Source organism: Electrona antarctica (assembly GCF_951216825.1).
Source record: "Electrona antarctica genome assembly, chromosome: 8".
Lineage (NCBI taxonomy): Eukaryota > Metazoa > Chordata > Actinopteri > Myctophiformes > Myctophidae > Electrona > Electrona antarctica.
In genome coordinates, this window is record NC_136789.1 from 4,650,211 (window position 1) to 4,669,034 (window position 18,824).

An 18,824-nucleotide genomic window follows, 5' to 3' on the forward strand; every position below is an offset into this window, starting at 1 on the left:
AATCACATGAATACTCCAAGCTCCATGAGTGTTTGTCTAGAAACATAATGTGTTCCATACATTCCAGACAAACCTTGACGTTGTGAGACAGACACAATGATTCCTATCTGGATGGATAACGTGGACCCTGCTTTACAGACACTACTGTAATGCTGATGTGATGTTCTACTGTACATGCAGCCTTATGGGACATTCAGAGCCAAGTTTTTGTCATATGGCTGAATATGCATACAGACATACATAGACACACAAAATAATTAGTGGGTCAGAATTGAACCCCTCACAATGTAATATGGCCAATATCGTTATACCTCTGGGAGTGCAACTAACTTAATTGTCAATGACTTAGTGTGGGAGGGAGGGGAAGCCAGTAGTTGGGGGAAATGTCATTAGGGCAGCAGTGTTCTTGTTTCTGACTGAGCATGGCATTACCATAAATGAGCAGTAGGGGGAAGCACTCTGCTCCTCCAACGGCCAGCTGGAACAGCCAGCTGTATGTAACCGCAGTACTCTATACTATTCACTCACTGGCTTTAATTTGAGGAAATTGAGAAAGGCAGATGGGAATGGAGGATTAATTAGGGGTGAAGAAGTGAGGGGGAGAAATGTGACAGCGAGGATATTATCACTGAAAGCAGCACATATTAGTAGCATTAAGTCAGAATGTAGACCAATTCACCATAGCCTTAAACAATACACAGTGAGTGAGGGTGAAAGCATTTTTACCACCTCAACATGTTCTGCTGTCCACAGTGGCTGTCAGTCACATACAAAACAAACCTTTCACCACTATGAAATCTATTGATCTGCAGATTGTGCACAGATGGGATGCACACATCACAAGGGCTATATAAATTATAAAACACAATCAATAGACCTATCATAGAAGAACAATACTCAACTCTCCGTTGAAAGAGAGCCACTCATGGAAAGGGTGAGAGCACGGGTAAGTGCATGCGGGGTGAACAGGAGCGTATGAAAGAGACACAGAGCGGAACAGATGGCAGCGACAGTGACAAATAAGAAAGACCATCACGGGACAAACCCAGGGCTACGAGTAAAGAAGAGACAGCATGCACATAATGCGGTTGTGTGTGTATCAGTGCATGTGTGAGCTTGACACCTTTTGTCTGAGCAGCTTGCTGCGGACACGTCCCCATAGCTTGGCTCCCGTGTTGGTGTGTCTTCTGAGAACGGGGGTCTGTGGACGGCTGTTATGTTGGTTCTGGTCCCCCACGCAGCACTGCTGCTCCAGACACTCACAAACCGAGTTCAAGTTCACATCTGTCACCAAGACCGCCGTCATCACCGATGCCTCTGGGCTGTCAACCACCCTCCCTCACCAAAACGCAAGGTGGAGGAAGTATGCCGCTTAGAAAAGAAGGCAGATATGTTCCCCCACACGACCTCTTATGTATCACGAGCCAGGTAATACTGACGAAGCAAGAGTTGGGAATTTTGTTTGTAAAATGTGGAGGTGTAAAATGGAAGAAAGAAAGTCTGGCTCGACAGAAGCTGTTTACTTCAAAGGGAAAATGAAAAAAAAGAGGAGATATTAGAAGCGATAAAAGTACGAAGAGATTTTCTTTCAGTCCAAGATAAGATAGAGTCTTGTCATGGTTCCCTTGGTAAGGCTAATAGAATTCCACGCTGGTGCCTCTCTGTGGGATGGAGAGATCCTTCCTCAGTCAGCTGCCAATATCTCTTCTCCTCACGATCTGATTTCCAGAACAGTGGAACACAGACACAGAGCTGTGAGAGCACGAGCGCAATAGGGAATGAGGGAGAGCGAGCGAGCAGGAGGGAGGGAACGTGAGGCAGAAAGAGTGAGAGCGGGGGAAGTGAATGGGCAATCGTTGTCATGGAGGGAGCCTTGCTCCCCTCCTCCAGATGTGATGGACACACCTCTGAGACAGAGAGAAAGAATGAAGGAAGGAGGGAGACAGAGAGAGAGAGGGGAGACGGATGGGTGCAATGGGCACCGCTACAGTACGCTGAACAGTCACTAAGAAAGAATGTAAAATAGAGAACACAGAGAGAGGGCGAGAGAAGGGATAAAAGTGATGACTAAACCTGCAGCACATTGCCTTAACCCTGTCAACCTTTCTCCACTGCCAGGCACGTCATCATTATATCATTTAAAGGAGTGAATTTCACATTCAGTGAAATCCAAAATTCCCTCAAAATACGAGTTGTGGATGAAGCACAAATGAAACAGCTAATTTACAGCTAATTTGTAGGAATGTACAACCCAAAAGCAAATAATTTTGACACATCACCTGACACTCTTTGACAAAAGCCCTCTCTTTATACTGCATAATTCTCAGTGTTAATATATCCATCAGAGTGTACAAATGTAACCAAATGGACGCATAAACACAGGATTTGACCCTGTGTGCATCCTCTTTCCAGCCTCTCTTCCACTCGTCTCTCTCTCTCTCATATGTGAGCCTGTTGCCATGCATTTTGTACAGATGACTTCTCTTTGCCATGCTTTCACAGTTCTCTGATTTTCCCTGTCCTCCTTCCCATTATGGAAGACAGCAGGAACGCTCAGTGTGAAGTGTCCACAGGGGCTAACGCGCACGTACACACTACACACACACACACACACACACACACACACACACACACACACACACACACACAGTGCATTTATATAGCGCCTTTATCCAAGGCGCTTTACATAGATTGTGCATTACATTCACCCATTCACACACACATTCATACACCGATTGCGGAAGAAGCCATGCAAGGTACCAACCAGCACATCGGGAGCAATTTGGGGTTCAGTGTCTTGCCCAAGGACACTTCGACATGTAGACAGGAGGAGCCGGGATTCGAACCGCCGACCCATGGATCATTGGACGACCTGCTCTACCTCTTGAGCCACAGTCGTCCACACACACACACACACAGACACACACACACACACACACACACACACACACACACACACACACACACACACACACACACACACACACACACACACACACACACACACACACACACACACACACACACACACACAGAGTGAGAGAGTTTTTCCACCACAGCGGTTAACCCTTTTCCCTCAACGCTCCGCACATGCCCCCACCACCACCACCACCACCACCACACCACTCGCGCAAGTGAATGGCCATCTTTATTCAGTAGGACAAAATGGTGTTGACCTCTCTTAAAAGGTTTTTTTTTCCTCTGTTCAATGGATGGACATGGGTCTATGTATTCCTTTCATTTTCCATCTACCTCCACCCATGATCCATCAATTTAAAATTTGTGGAAATGTCACACACACGCGCACACGCACGCACGCACGCACGCACACACACACACACACACATACCATCACCACTACCACCACTATCTATTTGAGCGACCACATCTATTTGAGCGACTATTTGAGCGACCACATCAAACAAGAGGTGGACGCTGGCAAATACTGCGGCATGGTCATGCTGGACCTCCAAAAGGCTTTTGACACCGTGAACCACTCCATACTGGTTAACAAGCTAAAAGCAATTGGTTTCGATAGCACATCAGTGAGCTGGATGCAATCCTACCTGGAGGGGAGAGAACAGACGGTGGAAGTGAACGGAACACTGTCCCCCCCCCTCCCAGTGAGCTGTGGCGTTCCACAAGGAAGCATACTAGGGCCTCTACTGTTCCTAATATATGTAAACGACATGACTTCAGCCTGTGACTGCAACTTGTTCCTGTTCGCAGATGACTCAGCACTGCTGGTCTCGGACAGGGACAAACTGCAGGTTGAAAATGCCCTCAGCTCTGAACTCGGTAGAATCTGCACCTGGCTCGCTGATAACAAACTATCTTTACACCTGGGAAAAACTGAATCCATTCTCTTTGGCTCTATTAGTAATCTCAGCAAGGCAAATGGCTTCTTGGTTAGAGTGGGTGACAATGTTATCACACGTAAAGATGAAATTACCTACCTAGGTTCCATCCTGGAGGCTAATCTTTCCGGTGATAAAATGGCCACCAACGTAATCAAAAAAGTCAACCATAGAACAAGATTCCTCTACAGGATCTCCTCACTGGTCAACAAAAACACCTTGAAGACCTTAACAGGAGCCCTTGTACAGGGTTTCTTTGACTATGCATGCACCTCCTGGTACCACAGCACCTCAAAGGCCCTTAAAACCAGGCTCCAGACTTCCCAAAACAAACTGGTCAGGCTCCTACTTGATCTAGCCCCCCGAACCCACCTCACCCCTGCCCACTTCGACAGGCTGGAATGGCTTAGGGTCGACGACAGAGTACAGCATCTTGCAATGGGTCTGGTCCACAAGATTCGATACACCACCAAGATACCCATGTACCTGTGTAGATACTTCCTTAATGTTAACGAAGTCCACACCCACAACACCAGAGGGAGTGCAACGAATCATGTTCAACCCAGATTCGGCACAAACAAGGGACTAAATTATTTTCGCTCCTATGCCACCAAAATGTGGAACGCCCTACCAACAGTCATTAAGACATGCGAATCCCTTGACTCCTTCAAAACCGCTCTCAAAGGGCACCTACGGATGGCTGCAATTCGAAACTGGCCCCCGTAAAATCTGAATCCCCCCCCCGCCCCCCCCCTTTTTCCCCTCACTGTATATATTTCTTTTCCCTTTTTACCTCCTTTATGATGAATTCCTGTTCTGTCTATAGAAGTGTCTATTTGTACGTCTCTAAATGTTTTGATGATTTGAACATGGTGGACCCTATTGGAAACAAGTGTAATGCTTAATTGGGTCGTCCACTCACAGTTAACAGCCTTTGTATTGAGTTTGTGCTTGAAATGTACTGTAATTCTGCAAACTGTTAATACATTCTTCAATCAATCAATCAAAGTATACCAGTGGCAGCAAGAATACAAGGTGATTCTGAAAAAAAACAGACAACTCCAACTGGATCCTCAAGCTGTCTGCAAAACCACTTAAATCCACCCCCTCAGATAGAAGAAAACAAACTTTAGCGAGACAGGGGTTTTTCCCCCCCCCGTAGTCTGTTAAAAGTAACTATGCAGTGTACCCGTTTATCAAACTTAGCAATTAAATCCATTTCTAAAAATTACTTTCTGAGGAGAGCAATGTGACGAGAAATGAGTTCATAGCATGTGCATTTTTTAAACTGCAACTCCGTCTCCTCTTTGCAGAGGTTATTGACTTGTATGTTTGTATATATATATATAATATATATATATATATATATATAATATATATATATTATTTTTTTAGTTAGGTGGTCTCTGGCTCTGCCCGACAGCAGAGATATAGTACTGGACACATGGCGTGACTAGAAGACATGAGACATGGAACAGAACAGAATGAGTAGGAACACAACAGATGCATCTCGTATCATTGTGCACAGACGTCAGCCTGTTAAAGTAGTTGCTGGCCATGGCGTCAAGTGCATAAGTGTGTGCTTACTGCTTACGCAGAGTGAATCAACATGTATTAACTGGGTAGAGCAGATACATGTCAGTCATACACTGATAACATATAGGTACAGTACATACTTGGGATGTCAATATTGATGAGATGAGAAGCTGATAAATGGAATGTATTTGAAGGTTATTAAAAAATGTGATTCACGACATCATCGCAAAGCCAAATGGTATGTCACTGAGTCTCTGAGATTCACCTTAGATAGGACCAGATAAACAGTGTGACATTGCTATCTCAAGACAGATGTATGTTGTACAAATATGAAATGATGTGAATATCACATAATTTCCCCACTGTCTGTAGTGTCAGATTCACTGTCTGTCAAGTCAGATTTGAAAACCTTCTTGATTGTTAGAATACTCTTCCGGCCTGAAGAGCAGACTTTCTGTAGCATTCAAAGACTGTAGAAGTGAGTCTGGCATGAGAGACAACTTAGACTCTCTGTAGCATTCAAAGACTGTAGAAGAGAGTCTGGCATGAGAGACTAGCATGACGTCATCGTTAGCCATAACAGTGCATGAGTATTCTGTGGTGGTGATAAAGACGTGGACAGATAGACAAACTGTACTATTATCTCAGAATAGGAATGACTTGTCTGTGTCTGCCTGCTATGACTGATAGTGGAGGGCTGCATGTGTGTGTGTGCTTGTGTGTGCGTGCGCGTGTGTGTGTGCGTGCGTGTGTGCGTGCGTCAGGGTGGGGGTGCATGCAAGACCTCTTAGCCAACCTCCACAGTGTATTTTTAAACTCTCGGGGAGGGTAAGCATGAGACATATGCGCTCCATGCGTCACTTCTTGGAAGGAATGTCTGGGAAAAGCATGTTTTGAGTGGGGAAAAAGGATGAAGGGAGCCAGTGGATATTTTGGGGATAGTTAGGGTAAGGGTAAATACAGAGAAAGATTATAATAAAAGAATCCTGTGGATTTGTAGAGAGGCCTACAAAGTCTTGTTGACTGCTGTGAAAAGTTGACTATCATCATGTACGTACGTATGTGTGCTGGAAAGATTTGCTGCAGAGGGAATTTCCCCTTTTATAAGTAAAGCCGGATTCATAACTCTTTGCCTGTTCCAAATAGCCGCTTTACGTACTGTACAAGCTGTTGTTGTGGGTTTGAAGATCTGAATTTTCGGCATGCGACATCTTAGTACAACGTATAAATTAAGCTTAACGCAGTTACTGTATGAAGTCATTTGATACAGTAGGTTAGGTTAGATTATAGGTTATTGTCCAATAAGACATTAAGACAGTAGACATTTCATGAGTATAACTTGAAAAGAGAACTCAGCAAGGTGAATCCAGGTCAAAGCTAAGATGCCTTATGATTTCTTATTGACGTTCCAACTTCCAACAAGCCATCTTGTTCAGAGCCGTCGAATCCTGCGGCCCCAGAACGTCCAAGAGACAGTTGTCAACAGTTCTCTTTTCTAATGGCGATTTCAGAGTTAAGTCTTGTTATTTAGCTCCCTGAATCACATCCCTACGCTCTCTTCTTTGTCATGATGTGACATATGTGTCTTTTGTCTGTTTTAGGAAATGTTCAGCACAGACGGACGAAAGAATGTCTCCTCAACATGTCAGCGAGTAGGCTTCCATAGGGAGAGGTCGACTAAAGTTCAACACAACACAACGCATCCCATCAGTGACATCACATCACATAGTACACATGCACATGCTCTCCACCACGCGACTGTGCGTGCGCACATGTACGCACGCAAACGCATACATACTGTATATGCAAGCATGCATACAGCCAAGCCTCCACTCAGCCTCTATAGTGTAGTGTTAGCTCATGACTTATTTATGGAGTAAATGACAGGACTGTGCACACGTGGGCATGATAACCTTGTTAGCATCGGGGGTTCACGCCACTCCACACACATTAAACAGTGTGGTGGTTCTGCACAGACAGCCCGGCCGCACATCAACCAAGCCCCATGATTTTACTCTGAAAGTGACATTTAAATACCATAATGAAAGGACAGCACTCTGTCGTGATAATATTTTGCCTCTGTAGTTTTGGGACCAAAATGTTTTCAGCTCCCTGGTTTTTACTGTGCCAAGGTTTTGTTGGCTGAGGTATGGCTAAGTACATGAGAAAAGATAAATATTGCGCACTAATTATGAACAAAGGCCTTTCGCTTAGACATGAAGGTTAGACCACAAATAAAGGCTATGGAATAAATCATGAACTTTATAACTATATCCTTCAGCTTGTGAGATAGGATAGATTGTAAAATGAGCTAATAATAATTGTATTTATTTAATGTTGTACAAATGTCAAATACTGTATAAAATCATACAATTATAGATATTAGATATGGAAAATCTAACCTAAAGATGTGAAAGCATATGATGCTTCTCTGAATGCCTATACTCTGACATCAGATTCAGGACCAGGCTTTTCTCTTAATTATAGATGGGCTGGGTGGCACAGCCCCTCATAAAGCTGCTCCATATGACCAGACACAAAACTGGGGGAAGGGAAAGAGAGTGTGTCCCGGCTTCATCTCAAAGTCCAATTTGGACCTTTCCTTGGCACGTGAATATAGTAGGCACGTGAATATAGGTGCGATTGTGTCGACTCCAAAGTCAACAAAGCACGCTTCAGCACAAGAATGTCAACCTGGACTTGCTCTAACATTGGGAGATGAATTGATGATCAATTAACGATAGCACCTTTCAAACACAGAGATTGACTGAATCTAGAACTAACTAATGGATGTGGGAGGGTAAGAGAGTTTGGCCCTATCTTAAAGAGATCTGTGGTTAGAGGGTAGTGGTTCTGGGACATCCTAGCTGTCTGGACACATCTTGATTTGTATTCCATCTTCACTGTATTCCCACTGTGTAAACACAGCCGCTGTGCCTTAATTGGTCTCCGGTGTCGTTGCACATCAGCAGCAAATTAACTATGAACTTCATGCTCATAAAATACAGTAAAAGAACCAACCAGTAATGAAATGTGGCTAATGTGTAAATCCTATTGACTGTGCAGAAGGGTTGGCTAATTTCATTAAATAATTTACTGTCAACCAGTAAAGTACTCTCACAGAGGCTTTCAAAAATATATGTGTGGAATTTCAATGGAATTTCAGTCCACTTTAGTTGTTCATTACATTACCCTCTGCTAAATAATAACCTCTGTTGTTAAAGAGAACTGGTCCAGTCAGTGTACAGTATATTGGCCAATCAATCTCCTATGGCAGCAAAGGCATAATTACTCTCCGTTCATCACAGGGGGCTTTGCATCATGTATAGTACTGTAGTATGATCAACTAAAAATCCCCCTTTCCACTAGAATACAGTATGAGTGGGGAAACCCCACTGAAAATAGACGATTAACTCCTTTCTTGTTGCCAGTAGACAAGTATGCCTTTCTTTCTTTTTTCACAGTGTGTTCAATGTTCAACATCATGAACATGCCCTTCATAATGACAAAACACTCCAATGACTGCGTTTGTGAACTCTCCCTCCCACACACACACACACACACACACACACACACACACACACACACACACACACACACACACACACACACACACACACACACACACACACACACACACACACACACACACACACACACACACACACACACACACACACACACACACACACACACAGTGGCGTGCACAGACATTTAGAGGGGCAGGTGCTCAAGTGAAAAAAAGGGCACCTTGTGCAGCACGTGGAACCGGCCGGTTGCCTTCATAGTGTAAGATGTAAAGATTGTGGCGCCTAAATAATATATTAGAAGCTTTTTTTTATCAAGAATTGATCAATGTCACCATGGTCCACATACTGTATAGTGTAACTGTACAAAAAAAAGAAAAAGGGCACATTGTCAAAAGGGCAGGGGGTGCTCTAGCACCCCCTAGTGTCTATCTGTGCACGCCACTGCACACACACACACACACACACACACACACACACACACACACACACACACACACACACACACACACACACACACACACACACACACACACACACACACACACACACACACACACACACACACACACACACACACACACACACACACACACACACACACACACACACACACACGATGAAGCCAATAAGTACCTGTAATGACTGCATAGTCATTTGTACCATGAATTAAAGCTGATTGTACCTTTCCCTCTTTGTTTTTTTTGTCCAGTGGGAAAGGAGGTGTGTGTGTGTGTGTGCGCGTGCGTGCGTGCGTGCACACACACATGCCTCAGGTGCTGCTGGTTGACACTGATAGCCAGACACTATATTCTGAGCAAATAATATGATCAGCTTTTACAGAACCTGTATGTATGTATAAGTATCTTCACGAGATCCCCCCCCCCCCCCCCCCCCCCCCCACACACACACACACACACACAATCTTTTTTTGCCATCTTTAGAGGTGGTGTTGGGGTGTGGCTGCTGAGCTGTTTACAGTCACAGGGGGGAGGGAGAGAGAGAGAGAGAGAGAGAGAGAGAGAGAGAGAGAGGCAGGGAGAGGGTGAGAGGAATGGTGCATGGGGGGGCTAGGGCCTTCAGGATACAGTGGTAATGCCCAAATGTGGGGGTGAGGCAGTGCAGTTTAGGGGGAAACCTTGAGGATGCTCTATGGCTTATTCCTGCTTCCATTTTATCTGAGCTGTTGGGGGCATATCCCTTCACTCCCTCACTTATTAATATGCTCTCACAAACAAAAGGCAAAGGCGAACAGGCTAGAGAGCAAGAGCAAAGGAGGGAGAGAAAGCGAGAAAGGCAGCAAGGGAGAAATCTAGGATCTGGTATGTTTAACATGTAGCTCTGTGTGCTACTGGGTGTTGTTGGGGAGAACACAGTGTCATGTGTCAGTGCCCTTTTTTCAAATGATGGAATGGCGTTTTCAATCACATCACAACGGTTATTCAAAGTGCTTTACATGAGGCATAAGACCACTTAACCACTTAAGACCTACGTACACTAGTATATATTTCAAATGATCTACAAGCTCACAACAAATCACGATGCAACGTGTTGTGAGCTTGTAAATCAGCTACGTTTACTATTCTGTTGTAACTTTGTCGGACTTCATCAGGCACAAACCTGCCACCTCTATAGGCATCAATAGAAATACTCAGAAATTTCAAACTTGATACAGCGAGAACAATAGGAAGCAGAAAGAAGGGAGAAGGGAATAGTGATGCAAGAGCCATGGTTACAGTGGTAACACTGCAGGCTAAGCATGATAGAAAAAAACTCCATTGAAATGATCAAGTCATTGTGTGCTGAGGCTCCATTAATATAACGTGTGTACAGTAAACTTCTGTGTTCAGTTAACTCAGTCCCAAATGGACCTCCATTTTAGCCTGTCTACCCACCCTCTGCCCCATCATAACAGACATTATCAACTCCTCTCTGCAGTCAGGCACTGTACCCACCAGTCTCAAAATTGCCTCTGTTAGCCCAATCCTGAAGAAGCCAGCTGGTTTGGACCCTGATGACTTTGCTAAGTACCGGCCGATCTCCAACCTTACTTTCCTCAGATAGACCCTGGAAAGAGCAGAAGCCGCACAGCTCCAACAGCATATTATGACGAATAGATACACGTTGTGAGATTGCAGGTCTGTTATTCTTGCTAATCTTGCAAATGTGTGAAAATCATTGAAAGCTTTTTGCTTATATTGACATGCTCAAAATAGGGATGCCACGTCAAAAGTGGTTAACACTGAGGATTTCATTGTGGTATATTGCGCCACACACGTTCCCTGTACCTTAAGAATTGTGCTCGACAACGATGAAAGTATCAGTATGTAGTATTTATTATTAAAAAAAACATCATTAGGATCAATAGTGATGGAATTTACTTTCGACAAAGCAAGTTGTCCTAGCAGTGCTATACGGGACGTGTCCCTGCCATGCCCCCTGGTGCCGTCACATTCCCCTAGTGTTTTACCCTGCCCACTGTCCCTGTCTGGGAAGAGGCGGGTGGGGCTGTCTGTGCTACATCCAAGCCGTGTGACCTAGTTCCGGTGATGAAGAGTAGCACGGCAGCCTCTGCTCCCCCATCACAGGAGGTCGTATCTGCTGAACCTGCCTGAATAATTCACACAAGAGTGTAAACGCGTGACCGGCCTGACCCAGACACACTCTGGAACATTACGTGGAACGAAGGGGGAGAAGGAGGTCAGCGAGACACGCGAGGAAGGAGGGGATAAAAGAGACAGAAGAGGTGACCTACAGTACAGCGGAGAAGAGAGGGGTTTTACCACTTAAGTTTATACACGTATGACTACTACCGAAAAGAGATGATCACACACAATGTGTCAAATCTTTGACAATTTGTAGAGAAAATGAAATTTAAAAAAATATTTGTATTTTTGAACCGTTTACAATTTTCGCCTATAATGACATTCAAGAGTGAAAAGCACTAATCTAATGGAATGAGTATAAACAACAATTCACATGGAGATTGTCATTCAACCGCTATGCACAATAGTTTAACTCAAGGCAGAACTGAGAGCAAACAAAAGGAGATCAACTGTCCAACATCAGAATATAAATACCCAACAGACCTTTACCATCCATTAACTAGATGAACAATCATCCAACCTAACCCTCGCCCCCCTCAGTTCCCCTCCCAAAATGACCAGTGAAAATCACCGATAAACAAATCAGAGAAAGGTCAAAACCCCATTAGGAGGTAGAGAAGCTATCAACTCTGCACTGACTGGGACCCCACCTAGTAGTAAGTGGAAAATCAATGGAGGCTACTGGATCCAGATAGAGTCATCTATCCTTGTGATGGGACTGTTAACCTAGGGACACACACTAATTGACAATGTTCGTAGCGCGAGTCCAGCAATCTGCCAGAGGCGTGTGAGTTGGCTTGGATAAACAACCCTCTTTGATGTGCAAGGTTTCTCTTTTCCTCCCATTCCATCTCCCTGACCTTGACTCCACAGTTTAACATGTGGCATTAAAAACAACAATGCTGATCTTTTTCCACCCAATGTTGATACTTTGGTAGGTGATGTTAGGATTAGTGGTTGGACCGTTATGGTGTTGCTGTGCTGGTGGCCTCGGCTGGCAATCTGATGGGAGCTTGCCTAATGCCTTCGCTATAAGCTGGTCCTGTCTTTATCAAAATGGTGCAGTTTACACACACACACACACACACACACACACACACACACACACACACACACACACACACACACACACACACACACACACACATTACCTCTGCCACCACACATTATTCTCTCTTCAAACCCTTATTAGAACACTGCGCATTTGTTATATAATTGAAACACTTTGGTATTATTATCTGTGAAACAGACATTTTGCGCTTAAGTGCCCTCCACCGTAGTACACCCACATGCAGCTCTTTGAAGGTAAGGCAAGGGGAACAGGTGCATTCTAGCTGGACCCATGTGAGTCTCTTTGCTGTGATACATATACAATACATAATGTTACACAAAGTGATTTAAAACATTGTATTTTTGTTCTCTGAGCCCGATAACCCTTCATACAATGGTGGAGTCCTGCTATCGAACACCAAAACAAACGGTGAACCAAAACGACTGTGGCTGCATTCTTCAAATGACAGGTCACACAGCCCCAAGAGTTTTATGGAGAGATTCTATGTATATTTCCTCCAGATGAAAACAATTACCTCATCCTCAGCAAAAGAAAAGTGGGGGCAAAGGGCACACAATCCTGAGGCCCTCAGGTTGGAAAATGGAAATCCAGGAAACTTGGAGTTAGGAATCTGTTGTTCACAGTCGGGCAGTCGTGACGGGGTTAAAAAATACAATCCACAAGGTAGCCATTATCATCATGATGTTTATATCCCTCCAACTGTTACAACACCAATTCTTAACTTTTGTTAGGGTGGTAAGCTGGCCGCAGTATGACTGAACACTTGCAGTTACATCATCAATACCCTAAAATCTGATTTGAACAATTGGTAGAGTTGTACATTAAGTTTTCAAACACAGGAGGGATTTGTAAAATTCACAAAAGCCAAGAGCTGTGCTGGTTAGTGCCTGGACAGGAAATGGTCAATCTCCGTCCCTTGCCCTGGGAGAGGAAGTCATGCGGCAGGATCAAAAGACTTGGCATGGCACATGGACCTGCCATATTAAGAGCATATTGTCAGACAAAGTTATGGTTGCTGAGTGTGGATACTGTGCAAGAGGATGATATGCACATGGTGCCGGTCCAAGACAGAATCATCTAAAAGAAAGTGGCTGCACACACTGATAGACAAAGACCAAAAATGTATTTTTTTGGATGCAGAGAATAGTAATAGAGTGTGGATGAACAACAACAGCTCATACATAGTTCAACACTTAATTAGCTAACTCTAGTTGATGAAGGATGCTGTAATCCAATCAACATACTTATGTGAAGCCTTGAAGGAAGCTGTGACTTTGTGTGGAGAGAGGAGAGAATACCCATATCTGTCTTCTACAGTTTACAAAATACAATCTCCACCTTGACTAGTATTCTAATTGTTGCGACAGGTTACTATGAAAACCTGCAAAACCTGTCAGTCCGTCCGTCCATCCGTCCGTCACGCCACCATATATGGCCGTCAGTCTGTCACGCCTCGTGACATGCTCCATATATGGCCGTCTCCATATATGACGATCACGACACTGACCTCATCAAACCCTGGATAGCTATACATGGAGAAGACTGGATCATCACCTAGATCTGCATATATGGAGCCGGCCAGCAACTCTACATCTGACCTCAAATCCTTAGATCTCCATATATGGAGCCGACCTGTTTTTTTTAAGATTTTTTTTCTTTTCGTTTTTTGCCTTTATTGATAGGGTACAATAATTAGACAGGAAAGGGGGAGAGAGATGGGGAGTGACACGCGGCAAAGGCCATCGGGCTTGGGAGTCGACCCCGAAAACGTAAATTAAAAAAATAAAGAATCCATATAAGGGCATTCCCAGACCTGTTGTTTAAGCGTGAGAAGCGACCTCGCCCTCAGGGTAGGGTGTCTTACTGGTTAAATACAATCAAATTCAAATGAATGTATTACAGTGTGAAGTGCCAATTTTGATTCATATTAAAAAAGGTTTGTCTTGCTTGAAACTGAACCCTTGTTATGCAGTCAGTTCAGATGTCAGCCACTCGTACTTGGCAAAGCATGGCATTCATATTGTATTTGCAACCTCAGTCCCTGTTTTCTGTACTTAGCAGGTCAGCAGTTGTGGTCTACAGGTTACAGGTTACAAGAGATGTAATAATGTAATAATCATATTTTCTAAATTAAATTTAAACAGAATCCAGGGTTTTCAAATTAGTATTCAACACAAAGATCTTTCACTTCCCGGGATGAATACTATTATAGTGTGAATTTGCCTGAACAAGTGGCTTAACATCCATGCTCGCTCATCCAAAACTGTCTGCAAGGCAGATTCATACTGTCCTTGCTTTTGTACAGTATGTGCATGTGTGTTTGTATGTAGGTATGCTTTCACAGAGAGAAATATGACTAGACAATACATATGGGTCAAGGCAGCAGCAAACCAGACCACAGCAAACTGTGAACTTGAAGGAACACATTCACAGATTTTACCCAGTGAAATAACTGGGGTAAATGTCACAGCAATACTTTGCCACCGGTTCAGAGATACAGAAGAACAAAACAAAAGAACAGAACATAAAGAAATGCTCATGTCCAAAACACTGGAGATCCGCTGTAGTCATAATCCCAGCTGGCCCCCCCAGTTCCAATTCTTTGAATGGGGGTAACCTCAACAAGGGCCCCCACGGATACACTGTCAGGCATAATGAGGTGCAGAACCACAGTGGTTGGAGCCTTGCTCAATCTCAGACCCGAGCCTTGAACCATGTGGAACGCATCTCGCCATCACCACGTCTACATAAACAAACGGAGCGGGCCATTTTGACTAAGTAGCATTTAGACCAACTCCGGAGGCTCTGTAACTAACCCAGCCCATCACACAGTGGCTTCCCCCCAGGAGGGCAATGGGGGTCTCCAAGCAAGGGGGGGGGGGGGGGGCTGTTATGGTCCCTACAGATGGATATCTATACAATCTCTTCACCGGAGGGGATCGACGTGGTTGCCTGACTGGCCGCTTCAAAGTTACAACGCCAGGACACTGTGTGTTGCTGAGGCCCATTTAATATGGGCAGGATGGCTGCCAACAACAGCAATGGGAAACTAGAGAGGGAGAGAGAGAGAGTGTTCTTGTCTCCCAGGGTCTTTGGGGACAAAGGGGAGGGGGAAAAAAGAGCAGTTGACTCTGGCAGTGATGTGAAATGTGATTATGGACAAAGGAGAAGGCAGGGAAGGACCCCAAGGGCTGCCTGTGTGTGTGTGTGTGTGTGTGTGCGCGTACGTATGTGCGTGCGTGCGTGCGTGCGTGCGCGCGTAGGAGAGATGCTTTAACCTCTGAAGGAGAAATGCAATGTTCACCAACTTTCTGCCAATTTCCCCCTCCCCCTCTCTATTAATGTAAAACATAGCAGACCTCCAGTGGAGCGCTTTACTGGACTGACGCTCAAGAAACTCTAACCTCAAGGCTTCACCTCGAGAATCACGGCGTGCAAAAAACAACCCTCGACTCAAAGTTCCACCACTCAGAGCAGAAGCTCTGGGCGCTTATCACCAGACTCCAATTACTGACTTCACCACCCCCTGCTGTGCTGCTGCACACCCACCTATGGGAGAGAGAGAAAAGGGGTGTCTGTGTGTGTGTGTGTGTGTGTGTGTGTGTGTGTGTGTGCACGTGTGCACGTGTGTGCGCGCGCGCGTGTGCTCGTGCGTGTGGGCTATGAGTAAATGTTTTTCTCAGTACACAGAGGACAGCCATTCATAATCCATCCATACCAGAATGATCAGACACCTGAAGCTGGACAAACCCCCCTGGGCCGCAGCATTAGCACACAGCGCCATGCATGAAATGAGTTTTGCAGTTGGGACTGCCAGGCAGTGGTCAAAGCAAGGGACTATAGGCGACTCTACAGATCTAATGTCATCTGTTATCAATAAATCCACAGCCTCACAGAGAGAGGAATGTGCGTGTGTGTGTGTGTGTCTAATATCTTTAATGAGAATATGTGTGGTTCAGTTGAATGTGGTGTAGAAGGTCATAGCAGCTCTTCTCTGTGTAACAGCAGGGGGCAGGGATGTGCCTTTAGTTGTGTTATTGTTTCATCTATGATGCTTCACAAGTCTGTCTGTCTCCATTCTGCTGCTGAAGTGAACAATGGTTTCCTTCATATTCCGAGACACCAGTACACTTTAGTAATTGAATATTCATATTCAAGAAACAAGAAACAAATAGAATCAAGAGACTGTGTAACAACAGTAGTATAACCTATGCAGGTAAAACTGGGTTTTAAAGAAGAAAAAAATCATAAGATAAAAGAAATAAATAAGGTTAAAAAGTGCAGGCAAAAACCACCGCACATTCATACATTACAAACGTTCAATAGAAGGATAGGGATAGGGATGGCAGTGTTTAGAATTGTGAAGGGGTGGTATCAGATATATAGAATTTGTAATAGTAAGTACATCGTTAGGAGCAATGGGGAGATGAACAATGGAGAAATATTCAGAATTAGGATTTATAGAATGATGTCAGGTACAGTATGTACATCATCTAGTCTAGGAGGATCTAAAATAGCAGGTATGTACATCTATCCCACATTCTATATTTGTAATGCGTTCAGTGTTTGTTTATAGTCTGGTCTGTGCTTCCGTCGGGTAGTAACGGTGTGCATGCGACCGAGTTTAATTCCCTCGGATGGTAAAAGGTACTCTATCCATTACGGATAATGCCATCATAAAGCAAGGACCTCTCCCTGCATGTATTGGTTACTCCACTGTCCTATCCATACAAAAACACAGAGAACTGTTCATCATTGAGTGGTTTCCTGGTTTCTCAGAAGAAGTTAGTTTCACGTCTCAGAAAGTGCTCGTAATAATCATCGCCCTCAACTCGTCCATTTTGAGCTTAATTATTTGCAAGAATTTTGCTTAAAAATAAAATTAAAAAAAAAGAATAAACAACGAAAACATTTATAAAAAGCACAACTTAAAAAGCACAACGTGCTGGGACCACGCCAGAACAGGATCAGTATTGGATCCAACAATGATCCAGTATACGTTAATGTTAAGAGTGAGGTTAAGTGGTTGTGATTGTACTATGGTTTCATAAGACTTAACTCCTGTGGTTGGAAAGGGAGGTTTTGAACTATGGTGGGCTATTATCAGACAGTGGAAAATTAGTATTTCTCACTTCTCTCGTTGGGTATGGGGGGGGGGGGGGTTTGACCTATTCCAACGCTTTCCAATTATTTGTCAAACTCTGCAACCCTGTAAAGACAAAGACACTAGTGAATGTGAGTGGGCTGTTAATGTGGTCTCTCTCCCACTCTCTAGAGAACATCCCATTTTCTCTGGCTGGAGTGATCTCCTTTGTTCTCACTTTTAACTTGAAGCATCACATAATTGGCCACCATCCCCCATTCCACCCCTTTCTCCTCTCCATGGATGCGCAGCATATGCATGTTCGAGGCAGATGTCCGCGCGGGCGCACGGCACACATTCTCACACACACACACACACACACACACACACACACACACACACACACACACACACACACACACACACACACACACACACACACACACACACACACACACACACACACACACACACACACACACACACACACACACACACACACACACACACACACACACACACACACACCTGTTGTCCATCATTTCAGCTTCCACATGCTTATGTAATATTATAAGGAGGACCAATTACCCTGAACAGCTTAGACATTACAGCAGGTCAACCATAACAGTGAACCACTCTGTGTGTGAATTTGTATGATTGCTAGCAGGATAAATTAATGGGTCAGTAGACAAATCTCCTGGGTTTTATAGACCAAAGTGCATTTTCCTCAGTGCCGTTCTTCCTACAACAGAAACAGAATCCTTTCTTGTATGTTTGCACTATACAAAAGAATTAGACTCTGTGAGGTTGGTCGAATTCAGTGGAACAGTGGCAATAGTCATTATTTATTTACTCACAGAACACAGAACTCAAAAATCTCATTCTGACTACTTTGACAGTCATTATGACACTGTATGTACAGTACGCAGAGTGACATGTATAGTCAACTGTTAATTGTGTCATTTTGTAGCGTTCATGAGCTCTTGCTGTCCTTGGTGTGCCTTGGTTCTCCCCCTCAGGGTTCCTTGAGGGGGTTCCAAAATAGATCTAAAAGGTCTGTAACTCGAAGAGTGTACTCATTGACCTTTTTGATCAGAGTTATGGGGAACTTGAACTTGAAGTGTTTGAGAACCACTGCGGCGG

At 44.2% G+C, this 18,824-nt stretch overlaps 1 protein-coding gene across 3 annotated transcripts in view; it reads right to left on the reverse strand.

Annotated features, from left to right (window-relative positions):
* The window catches only part of abr (ABR activator of RhoGEF and GTPase), a 138,347-nt gene that overhangs the window by 16,735 nt on the left and 102,788 nt on the right, over nucleotides 1-18,824 (reverse strand). The window contains exon 1 of one of the 3 annotated variants that reach the window (XM_079507337.1): nucleotides 1,124-1,826. The exons of the other annotated variants lie outside the window; for them this stretch is intronic. Within the exon in view, the coding sequence (XP_079363463.1) occupies nucleotides 1,124-1,306 (183 nt within the window). The 5' untranslated portion in view covers nucleotides 1,307-1,826. Of the gene's footprint in view, nucleotides 1-1,123; nucleotides 1,827-18,824 lie in introns of those variants that run through there. 3 annotated transcript variants of the gene reach the window in all.